The sequence below is a fragment of the Felis catus genome, chromosome A1 (assembly GCF_018350175.1).
Source record: "Felis catus isolate Fca126 chromosome A1, F.catus_Fca126_mat1.0, whole genome shotgun sequence".
Taxonomy (NCBI): Eukaryota; Metazoa; Chordata; class Mammalia; order Carnivora; family Felidae; genus Felis; species Felis catus.
Genome location: NC_058368.1, coordinates 26,858,199 through 26,871,074, shown reverse-complemented (window position 1 = coordinate 26,871,074; position 12,876 = coordinate 26,858,199). Strand labels below are relative to the sequence as shown.

Here is a 12,876-nt window from a genome sequence, read left to right as displayed (position 1 = left end):
CATGAAAAAAAAACAGTCTTTCTTTAGAGGCTGGTCACCTTTTTCCCCCTCCTCTCTTTTGTAGACTGTAGGGTTTATAAGCTCATTGGCATCAGCTGCAACATGGGAGTATCAGGGATGGCCTTGTAGCGTCAGCAGTGTCGAGGGACAGTCCCTTCAGAGCCACCCTAAATAGATAAATTTGCTTTGTGCAAATTCAGCTTTAAGACAAATCCCCCAGCCTTCCTTTAAAATGAGATTTATGACCCTAAGCATCTCCTATTTAGAAATTCTGGAACCTTAACTCATTGGCGTTTCGACAGAAGAATGAAATTTAAGAGTCCATCTTACTCTTGGTTAAATGATACTTACTGTGAGCTGTATGCTATGAGGAATACCAAAGACAGATGGGACAGAAGATACCCTTCGAAAAGCAATAGTCCCATGGGGAAGGTAGAGCAAACACAAATCGTGTATAACAAGAATACATGGAGGTACACAGTGCTGTAGAAATTGGAAGCCAGAAAGCAGAAATTGGAAGCAGCTTGAGGTGATCAGGGAAAGTCTTACTGTGAGACTGGGTTGGTAATGCTCTATAGTCGTTGTATAGCATATTTTGAATCTTCACTACTTCTATTCGATAGATATTTTCTTGCATGGATTTACTACAAGGACAGGTGGAATATCTTACATACCAACTCTTAGCTCATTCAATCTCTTCAGTAGTTCCAAACGGAGGGATCCCAAGGTTGTTGTCCAAGAAAATCTGCGTAGGTTGGGGAATGCTGCAGGATTTGATGTGGAGAAATTTTACCAAATAAAGGTAAAGTTTTGTTTCATGTTTTAGAAGATGCAAAGTATATTCTTAACTCTGCTAATGACTTCATGGACTTTAATCAAGCTGTTTAACTTCTGCATCTGGTGTTTGACTGAAAATGTTAGGATAATGCTTATGGTTGTTTTTCTTAGATCTGTACTCTATAGCTTAAATATCAATTCTGTGATAGATTTCACCTGAAGCTACTCATGTCTAAAAGTACTTTTAATTCTCAGGGTATGGTATCACTGCCCTTTTTGATTCAGAAGGAAGATTCCAGAATGATGGGAGAAAAAGGCTATTATTTTCTAAATCAACATTAGGAGGAACTAGGGTCACAATGGATGCCTTGTTCCTTACAGATGCTAGGTTTATTTGAATCAGGAAAAGTAAAAATGTCATTGATTTGGTAATTAACTTCTTTCCTTAAATAATACTCTTTGGAAACTGCTGCAAGTAGAGATTTACTCATCTCTAGTAGGAGATGTTTGTGATATACTGTATTAAATTTTTAAGTGTTAAAGTGTGTTTTCCTTTGACTAAAATATGCAGAGATTATAATACCAAAAGTTAAGTGATAAGTAAATTTGGTATTTCACCACATACAGAAGCGATATACTTAATGCTTGCTGGTAATATTAAACTGATTGTTTAATTTTGTACAAAAAGAGTATTTTCAGAAAAGCTTATGGTATGAGAAATCCTCCTTTCAAAATATTTTTATCACACATCTTTGGTATTAGACTGATCATGCCAATGACGTCTGGATTATGGGAAGGAAGGAGCCTGAATCTTACGATGGAATCACCACAAATCAGAGGGGAGTCACAATAGCAGCTCTTGGTGCTGACTGTATACCAATAGTTTTTGCTGATCCTGTCAAAAAAGCATGTGGGGTTGCTCACTCTGGTAAGTATCCTTAATGAAGCATTTAAGGTTTTACCAATTTTGTAGTATAGGCAAAATTATAATTTCTTTACGGTGCGCATTATAAGACAGTTAATTACATGGTATTAAGTATAAAGGGGTAGAACCAGCATACTCTTATTATAGGAACAGGTGAGGGCAGTACCTAAGTCAAATTATATGAATCAGAGTAGAATTCCCAAAGGAAGCAGTAACCAGGCTGATTTCTGAGGAATTTGCAGGACCTGAGTAGGTACCAATGTATCTCAGCAGGGGTGCCAAAATGTTAACATTTTGAGCAAGATAATCTTATATTGCAGTTTGCTTGGCTTCCAAAATTCTTAATGCCAGTAGCACCCCTCCCCCCCCCCCCCCAGTTGTTGTAAGAAAAGCAGCAACAAAAAGAAAGCCTTCATGCTTTTCAGAACATTCCAAAGGGAGTGGTACTGCCTCTGATTGAGAACCCTCGAAGTCCACGCAATGGGGAATAGGAAGGTTAAGCATGTTGCAGAAAGGTATTCATGAAGGGGAAGGTACAACAGCATGTGTAAAAGGTATGGAGGTAAGAAAAAGCAAGATATGTTTGGAAAAAGTCGTTTAGTTTAATACATTATAGTCTAGTGCCTTTATTATCTAAAGATAAGAACAAAGGATTTTTAGATGCTGTGTTAAGGTTATGGAATTTTGTTTTCTAAAGGTATTTTAAAATGCTATTTAAATTATCCTGTGGGTACTACTCTATGTGAAATAAGGGATGATCTTTCAGATTTCCTTCTGCTTGTAAATCTAGGACTACTTTGCTTTTTAGACAAAAGATAAATAAGAAAATGGCATATTTTTCTTTTGATCTAGCTAGAGTTATGGGATTGGATGACTAGAAGTCAAATTTTGATTTGCCATTATCAAAATGTTATTTAACGTTTTTTTTTTTTTAATTTTTTTTTTCAACGTTTATTTATTTTTGGGACAGAGAGAGACAGAGCATGAACGGGGGAGGGGCAGAGAGGGAGGGAGACACAGAATCGGAAACAGGCTCCAGGCTCCGAGCCATCAGCCCAGAGCCTGACGCGGGGCTCGAACTCCCGGACCGCAAGATCGTGACCTGGCTGAAGTCGGGCGCTTAACCAACTGCGCCACCCAGGCGCCCCTGTTATTTAACGTTTGAGTTAGTTCCTGGATATAAAAAAATCTTATTTGTTACTACTTAGGTTTTGAAACATTATTTTTAAATATCAAAGATTAAAGCTGTCAAAATGAAACACTCTTGAACAAAGTCAGAGGTCTGACACTCTCTGATTTCAAAACTTATTATAAAGCCACAGTAATCAAAACAGTATGGTACTGGCATAAGACAGACATATCGACCAATGGAACAGAGCAGAGGTCCCAGAAATAAACCCTTGCATATGGTCAAAAGATTTTTAACAAGGTGCCTAGACTATACAGTGGGGAAAGGATAGTCTCTTCAACAAATAGTGCTGAGAAAACTGGATATTCACATAGAAAAGAATGATATTAGAGCCTTATCTCACATCATATATAAAAATTAACTCAAATTGAGTTAAAGACCTACATGTAAGACCTAAATCTATAAAATTCATCAAAGAAAACAGTGTAAATCCTTATGAACTTGGATGAGGCAGTGGTTTTATAGATGTGATTACCGAAAGCACAAGGAACAGAAGTATGAATAGATAAATTGGATTTCATCAGAATTACAAACTGAGCATCAACACAGTTAAAAGGCAAACCATAGAATGGGAGAAAATATTTGCAATTCACATAACCGAAAAGGGATTAATGTCCAGAATGTATAAAGAACTCCTATAATTCAACAACAAAAAAACAACCCAGAAAAATAGGCAAAGGACTTGACTAGACATTTCTCCAAATATGATAAGCAAATGGCCAACAAGCATGTGAAATATGCTTAATGTCACTAATAATTAGGGAAATGCAAATCAAAACTACGATGAGATACCACCTCACACTCATTAGGAAAGCTAATATTAAAAACAAATGAAAATAACAAATTTTGGTAAGGATGTGGAGAAACTGGAACCCTGATGTACTATTGGTGGGAATAGTGGGAATGTAAAATGGTGCAGCTGCTATAGAAAATAATGTGATGGTTCCTCAGAAATTTTTAAATAGAATTACCATATGATCCAGCAATTCTACTTCTAGGTAGAAGTCCTGGTATCCAGTACTTCTGGGTATATCCAAAAGAATTGAAAGCAGGATCTTGACAAGATACTTGCACACCCATACTCATGGCAGAATGATTCACAATGGCAAAGAGGTGGAAGCAATCCAAGAGTCCACAGATGGATGAATAGATAAACACAATGTGATATATACAGACAATGGAATATTATTTAGCATTAAAAAGGAAGAAAATCCTGACACCCGAATGAGGGGTTTGAGGACATTATGCTAAGTGTAATAAGTCAGTCACAAAGAGACACTTTTAAGATTCCACTTACATGGCTTATCCATAGTCGGCGAATTCATAGAAAGTAGAATGGTGGGTACCAGGGCGAGGGGAAAGTGGTGAGGGGGAGTTGTTATTTAATGGGTATAGAGTTTCAGTTTTGCAAGATGAACGTATTTAACACTACTGAAGTATACACTTAAAGAGTTAAAATGGTAAATTTTATTTTACATATTTTTTCCCACAATTTAAAAAAATTTGAAAAAAGTGAAGGAGAGAGAATACTAACAAGTTATATATAATCCCAGTGGAAACTGAAGCTGTAGAATATTTTTAAAGAAAGTGGAAGGGACCTCCCATTAAATATGTTTTCTATGTCAGGTGCTTTATATAACATACCGTATTTAAAAACCAGTATTTTAGTTAATTGATTATTTAGCTTAATTTTGTGATTTATTTGCTGTTTCTGGAGTTTGAAAAATACACAAACTGTTCATTTTTAAGTTAGATAGAAATTAAGGTGCAATGTTACATTTTAACTTCCCTTATCTTTTTTTCTTCCTATTTACCAGGTTGGAGAGGTACTTTGTTAGGTGTTGCTATGGCTACAGTGCATGCTCTGATCACAGAATACGGCTGTAGTTTGGAAGACATTATTGTTGTACTGGGACCTTCAGTAGGACCTTGCTGTTTTACTCTGCCAAGGGAATCAGCAAAGGAATTTCATAATCTTGATCCTGAATGTGTACGGTTATTTGATTCACCAAATCCCTGTGTTGACATTCGTAAAGCCACTAGGTAGGTTTGACTTCATTACAGAACTGCAAGTTTGGTTATTGCTTATTGTTTCTCTCTCTTTTTTTTTAATATACAGTCTCTATGGCATGAGTGCCTCAGTGTATTTTATTTTATTTTATTTTTAAATATTTATTTATTTTTGAGAGAGAGAGAGAGAGAATGCACGAACAGGGGAAGGCCAGAGAGAGGAGGACATTGGGTTCTGTGCTGAGAGTAGTGAGCCCAGTGTGGGGCTCAAACTCATGAACCATGAGATCATGACCTGAGCCCAAGTCGGATGCTCAACTGACTGAACCACCCAGCTGCCCCTGTTTCTAAAATGAAAAGTACTTTAGACAACAATTAGTAACTGCAAGAAAAATTCAGGTGGCAGGTATTTAAGTAGCTGACATACACATATATATAAAAACTTATTTTAATTATGAAATACATTGTCATTTAAGTTTGAATAATGAAATTTTCTTGTCTGGTACCTCTTACTGATTTAAAAGTGAAGGAGGATATATTTACCATGTAGTTTTGAGAGACCTACTTAGACTTCATGTAGAAAAGTTGCCATGTACTTAATAGACATTCCTCAGCTAAAATGTCCTAAATACAATAAACTATCAGAAAGCTGATATTTTAAAATTATTTTATTCTATAACTAGAGGAATATATTTCTTAGAAAAAATGTTAGGTAATATAAGCACATAGTCACTTTCAAGGTTTTTATGGCCCCTTACAATTTTGAGTTACAAAGTGTTGCTGTTAATACCCATTATCATTCCTATAAAGGAAAATTGTCTGATTTGAATTGTGTTTCTGTTCCAGCCAACAAAACCTTGCTGAGATTCTGCTTCATTTAGCACATAAGTAGAAAGGATTGAAATTGATTCTTAAATGTGACTTGTGGAATTAGTGTCACTAATTTATAGTCATATTTCATATCATAAAGTGTTTATGAAGAAACAACTTCTCTGTGAAAAATCTGGTTAAGAGGAGGACAGGAGAAGGGAGGGCCAAATGACTAAAAAGCATGTTCTGAATCAAATGAATCTTGTCTGCCAATACCCTGGTAACTTTAGAAGTTTCTTCTGAATAAGTACTTGATTTTGATTATAAAATTCCCAGGTCATGTCTGCAGAACAATATGGAAGGTTTTACAGTTTATATATGAATTTAAGTGATGAATGGTGATAAAATCTATCATTTCCTGGACTTGTTCATGTTTTGTATCTGAAAATCAACTTGCATGGTTTTAAGCAGATCTTTCCCAGAATTCTTTTATACCAATATCCAATACACACACACACACACACACACACACACACACACACACACACATTACTGCTTTGTCTATTGGTAAAATAAACTCTTGCTATCTTTTAAAAAATCTTTATCCCAAGGATTCTTCTAGAACGGGGAGGAATTCTACCACAGAATATTCAGGACCTGAACCAAGATCTCAACATCTGTACATCCTGCCATCCTGACAAGTTTTTTTCCCACGTCCGAGATGGCCTTAATTTTGGTACACAGATTGGCTTCATATCAATTAGAGAATGAGGTACAGTAGGTTCTCTCTCGTCTTTCCCTTCTCTCCTTCTTCCTCTTTCCACCTTTCCCTCCCCTCATTTTTAAAAATAATTAATCATATTTAACTTTACCCCTTTATTCTTGTAGGAAGAATTAAGTTTCTACTTTTTATTGAAGCAATAGAGGTAGAAAAGTTAATTTTAGTGACATGCTATAATATAAAGAATAGCCACTCCTTTTCCTAGTTAATGAAGAATAATCAGTCTAGCATATAAGTATAAAATTAAATCATTTATTCTTTTTAAAAAATCCGATATGAATACCATTTATCTTCTTTGTACTTCATATCAGTATACTTCCTATCATAACATCCTCATACCTTTCTTTTTTTTATTCTTTTGATTTTTGAGAAATCTTTGCATAAAGATTCTAAATTCTAGAATAATAAAGAATCCTCACATACACAAACTGGCTTGGTTTTCAACTAGATTTCCAACTGATTATAGCAGGAATTTGCTAGTTTTCTTTAAAGGATAAATAATAAATAGACTTTGTAGTATGTGCAGTTTCTATCTCTACTCAGCTTTGCCATTGTACAGCAAAAGCAGACAGGAAAGACACAGAAACAAAAGAGTACGACTGTATTTCAATAAAACTGTCTTTATGAAAAAAACAGGTGAGGCGCCAGGCAGGTTTAGCCCACAGGCTATAATTTGCTGATACCTGATCTATAGTCATAGAGCGAGACAGAATATAATTTCATTAAGTTAGTATTTATTTCAGATAATTTTCTCAGAGTTATAAAAAAATATTTCATGACAGCGATTTAGTCCTGACCCTTTAGCACATATCTAATTTTCCTTAAGTTTCCTTTTAACTGAATTAATATTATTTTTAATCTTCACAATGTCTTTAACTCTTTAATATACAAAAGACTTTAGCATACTTAGTGATTTTTACCTTGATATTATAATAGCATTAGTAAGGGTCTCTTATTTGATTTCAATGTATTTTTACAGATATTGACTGGATTTTTACACAACTGTTTCCTGCCTCCTCCTAAACCAACGACAAGAGACAAATTTAGCTGTTTGATTTACTTAAAACCAAAAGGATTATAATGGATAATTCATCTTTAGGTATATTTTCACTATTATCCAAAACCAAATGATTTTTATTTGATTCTAACAAAATCTAGATGAGGATTATTCGTAAAGTGTGGTCTATTTTCTGTGTTGCATGAATCAGGAATAGGTCTGTTCATTTCAGTATTTATTGGGTACCCTCTTTGTCAGGCATTGATGAAGCATAGGTGAGTCAAAATAAGTAATAATTTTTCCCCTTGAGTCTAATGCAATGGAGGAGATAAACACTTATAATACTTAAATTTAATTTTGATAGCCGTGGAAGAGTACTGAAGAAGAGAGGATTAATTCTCTCTGGAAGGCAGGATAGGGAAAGTGCTATATAGAAAATGATATATCACATGGGCCCAAAAGATGTACAGGCTTTTGACAAATGAAGAACAACCATAACAGGTAGAGGGAACACCATGAACTAGGGCATGAAATTGAGTGTGTAACATGTTCTAGAGAGAGAAGTGTGTAGGCAGGAGTTACTGGAAAAACAGGTTGGAAAGAGATTAGTTAAGGTCTCACATGCCATGTCAGAGAGTTTAGAGTTGATTTTTCAGTTAAAGAGTAGGCATAAAAAGTAGGGGAGTGTTTTTATTTTCTCGACATCTGTAACAGGATGGATTTAAATTGCAAGAGACCAGGCCAGAGAAAATTAGTTAAGAGGCAAAATACTTTAAAAAAGAAATAATGAAGGCTAAATGAAGACCATGGAAATTAAGATGGAGGAGAATAGATGGCGAGACGTTTCAGATATAGAATCAGTAGATCCTCTTAATAGATAATGAAGAGGACAGCTGAGGAAGAGTGGGGAAGTCATTGATGACTCCAAGATTTCTGCTTGGTTGACTACCAAGAGTGGCAACAAGAGGAAGAAAGAAGTTTGGGAAAAGGGAGAAGGATAATGAGTTTGACACGCAGACTAAAGTGTATCCAGATGGAAATATTTGGTCAATGACTAGAAATACAGCCCTGTCACATTGGTGGGAGCTGGGAGAAAGATAGAGCTTTAGAAGTTGGCTATGCAGAAATGAGGCCTGAGGCCATTGGAGTAGACTGAATCATCTAGGCAGAATTACAGGATGAGTGAAAAGGAGGTTTGAGGGTGAAACTTCATACAACACCTGGGTTTGAAGAATCAAGAAGCTGAACCATTAAAAAAAAAAAAGATTAATAATTAGAAATAAGGGAAGAAAACCAGAGTATTCCCATTTTGAAGAAAGAAGCCAGTGTGGATGTGAGAGGAACTCAGAATTTTCAGAGACACAGCGTACAAGAAATTTTCAGAGATGGAATAAAATGAGAACTGAGAAGAAACCAGTGGATTAACCATATTGAAGCTGTTCTGTAGGCAATGGTGGCAGAGTCGGATTTCAGGACACTGTGGAAGAGGATGCGTAGGTGTCCACTCTTCTTTGATAGTATTTACTAGAGAAGAGAAAGCACTGGGGGCTGTGTATCTCAAAGGAAGGGGTATTTTTTTTCTTTTGATCAGGAGTTTTAAATATATTTGTAGGCTGAAGAGAGGAGTCAAGCTATGTGTACATGGGGCAAAATGGTATATATGGCGTGTATTTTTAAAGTGAGTAGTTCATTGCATCTTCAACTTTTTTATTTTATTCATATGTGTCTTATATGAACAGGTAGTAGAATAATGGAAAATTACATTTGTTGGGTATTTACAAAGGGCTTTTATATACGTTACCTCATTTTATCTTGACAGCTATTCTGAAATACATAGGCCAGTTGTTATTCTTTTTATTCAGATGAGGAAACTTAAGTCTCATTGAGGTTTAAAATCATATACTTTGTGATAAAGCAGGACTTGAACCCACATCTTAGGACTTCAAATCTCATTTTAGATTTTACAGTTAATCAAAGCTATCTAAGTTAAATTTTTATTTTCAACGTTCTGTTAATATCATCCATTCATACATTCAGTCAAAATTTTGTTGAGGTACTAGGATAGGTTAAAAAAAATACACTTGTAGCTTTTAGGAGGTTTAATATCTACTGAAAGGTGGCAGTCAATAAACCAGCAATTGCAATACTGAGATATGTGTTGTTAAGTCGTCACAACCTGATACCTTGTTCAGTTGAATTCTTCTATGCAACTCATAAGACAGTGTAAAATTTAAATACCTCGTCTCTTCCAGTTCAGGGAAGGCATTAAACATAGGATAACAATTTCAAACTCAGGAAAAATACTTTTGTTTAATGATAACAATGAAGATTAAGAATAATTTCACACATTAAGAAAGGTTGATCATTTTCCAGTTCTTCACTATGCATTATTTTGTTTGAAGTTTATAAATTTACAAGAGGATTAGGTGACCATATTTCACTTTATGTACCAAAATATTCTAAAACAAAATAAAATTATATTTGACTATGACTTTGGATTATCTGTTCCAAAGTATTTAATGAAAAGTCTCCTTGCTGTTTTACTGAGTGAAAAAGTTTTGATTAACTCAGAGACAGAATGACTAGGTTGTTAAATAATTGTGTCTTACTGTTTCTATAAGATCTTTGTCACTCTCAAGCATTTATGTATAGGTTTCTGGTACTTTGAGGGTAAAACCACAATGATGATTTTTATTTTTAGTAAGTTTAGTTTTCAATCTAAGCTCTGCTACTAACTGCACATATGAAATACTGGTTGTCATTTTATTAAGAAGAGGAATCACGTTTGTAAATCAGATGAGAGTTCATGACATGATTCTTTTGGAGGTGCTAAGTATCAAACTAAACTTTGTCTAACTGTAGTTTTAAATTGTGAATAGTAATATAGTGACCAAATAAATGTGCTGTACTCCAGTGCTTTATAAAACAAATGAAAAAGTGATCTTTCCACTAGGAGGCAGTATTTCTACAAGTAGCTTTGCTCTTTTCCTTGGTATAAAGTTGAACCAATCTTACTCTCTGTATTTATTTGTACCAGGAAAGAAAAAAAAAAAAAGAGGTGCTTTTAAAGTTAATGAATGTATTGCTCTTACTTTATATATGCACCATCTTGTAGTTCAAGTCTATAAAAGCATTTAGGAACCCTCACCCACCTGGATCTATCTCACTTCTACAGAATCTCCAGTAATTCCTTTTCTGTAAGTAGAATTTGGGGGGAGAAATTCAGAGAAGCTTATTCTATGACACATGACAAAAACATAACACCCATGGATTCAAAAGCTGGAGGATAATATGTCAATTACATGTGAATTATATCATTTTATATTTCAAAGTAGATTTAATAATTGTTTTTACTTGGTTGTATTAAAGTTATACTTACAATATATCCATCCTACTTTTTTTTTTTAATAGAGAGCAAGAACGGGGGAGAGGGGCAGAGGGAGAGAAAGAGAGAGAGAATCTTAAGCAGGGTTCACACTCAGTCTGACATGGGGCTTGATCCCACAACCCTGGGATCATGACCTGAGCCATATCACGAGCCGGATGCTCAACCAACTAAGCAACCCTGGTGTCCCAACATCCTATTTGTTATGTGAACTCTTAGATGCCACCAATCTATGGAAGTCCAGCACTTTCAAGAAAGCACTGCTCAGTTATCTATGTGTGTGTGTGTGTGTGTGTGTGGATCCGAGTGTTTGTGCTAAATGGCAAGCAAGAAATGTGTATGTATTATATATAGCCTGTTTGCCCTAAATAATGTAAATTCACACACAACATATTGGATGCAGTGGAATTATGGATTTCTTTTTATAAAGTTTTTGTAACTTGTGCAGTAAAGAATGGGAATCGTAGTTTATATGCTTACTGTATGTGTTTATGTGAACTGTGGTCTAGAGCACATGTGTTTCCATTGTAGGCAATGTTTTTTAAACTTGTGATATCAGAGATGGGGCGGCTGCTACAAGTAATGAGTTATTCTATGCTAGCTATTTGTTTAGTGAAGGAAATAGAATCTGTCACTACTACTTTTTCCAGATTAACACATTTAGTTTGGACTCATGATGATCACGTATCAATTGTGTAGAGACAAACTTTTCATACTCTCCTTAAATAGATTTTCTTTCTAGAGAAATAAATGCTTACATCGTATTTCCTGTGTCCTTGTGCCAAGTGCCTGTGGTAAACTATGTCCTTTCTAAATCTGGAGCAGGCTTTTTGTTTTATTTAATTCTCAGAAGGCTGGGGTGTCCAGTTACTGTATTTTATTAAATAATTAAAGCTTCCAGCAGACTCTTTAGCTCAAAATGTCACATTCCTTTCTAACAACAACAAAAAGAGAGTACTCTCATTTAATGAGAAACATTTGTGGAAAATAGATGTGTTCATGACAATTGAGTTTTGAGTTTTTAATATCCTCCATTTTCTTTTCTCTTTTTTTTAAAAAAAATGTTTATTTCTTTATTTTGAGAGCAAGAGAGAGGGAAAGAGAATTCCAAGCAGGCTGCATTCCATCATCACAGAGCCAGATGTGGGGCTTGATCTCACAAACCGTGAGATCATGACCCAACCCAAAATCAAGAGCTGGACCCTCAACCAACTGAACCACCCAGGTGCCCCTATCCTCCATTTTCTTAATTCCTAGTTTTGCATTATACATTGCTTCAATTTACATATTATCAGTACTTCCCTATTCCTTTACTTTCCTTACGCACATGTTTTAGAGTTTATTTTCTTTTTTTCAACGTGTTTTTTTTTTGGGGGGGGGGGGGACAGAGAGAGACAGAGCATGAACAGGGGAGGGGCAGAGAGAGAGGGAGACACAGAATCGGAAACAGGCTCCAGGCTCCGAGCCATCAGCCCGGGGCTCGAACTCACAGACCGCGAGATCGTGACCTGGCTGAAGTCGGACGCTTAACCGACTGCGCCACCCAGGCGCCCCTAGAGTTTATTTATTTTATTTTTTTTTTTTTTTAATTTTTAAAAAATGTTTATTTTTTTTTTATTTTTTTATATGAAATTTATTGACAAATTGGTTTCCATACAACACCCAGTGCTCATCCCAAAAGGTGCCCTCCTCAATACCCATCACCCACCCTCTCCTCCCTCCCACCCCCCATCAACCCTCAGTTTGTTCTCAGTTTTTAAGAGTCTCTTATGCTTTGGCTCTCTCCCACTCTAACCTGTTTTTTTTTTTCCTTCCCCTCCCCCATGGGTTCCTGTTAAGTTTCTCAGGGTCCACATAAGAGTGAAACCATATGGTATCTGTCTTTCTCTGTATGGCTTATTTCACTTAGCATCACACTCTCCAGTTCCATCCACGTTGCTACAAAAGGCCATATTTCATTTTTTCTCATTGCCACGTAATATTCCATTGTGTATATAAACCA

At 35.5% G+C, this 12,876-nt stretch overlaps 1 protein-coding gene across 7 annotated transcripts in view; it reads left to right on the top strand.

Annotated features, from left to right (window-relative positions):
* Positions 1-12,876, top strand: part of LACC1 (laccase domain containing 1) — a 34,685-nt gene that overhangs the window by 1,919 nt on the left and 19,890 nt on the right. For 5 of the 7 annotated variants that reach the window (XM_023251788.2, XM_023251785.2, XM_023251787.2 and 2 more), the window contains exons 3-7: positions 624-802; positions 1,540-1,705; positions 4,709-4,934; positions 6,323-6,483; positions 7,472-11,638. In XM_023251788.2, the coding sequence (XP_023107556.1) occupies positions 624-802; positions 1,540-1,705; positions 4,709-4,934; positions 6,323-6,482 (731 nt within the window). In that variant the 3' untranslated portion in view covers position 6,483; positions 7,472-11,638. Of the gene's footprint in view, positions 1-623; positions 803-1,539; positions 1,706-4,708; positions 4,935-6,322; positions 6,484-7,471; positions 11,639-12,876 lie in introns of those variants that run through there. The other 2 variants (XM_045053341.1, XR_002741182.2) reach the window with 2 other exon arrangements.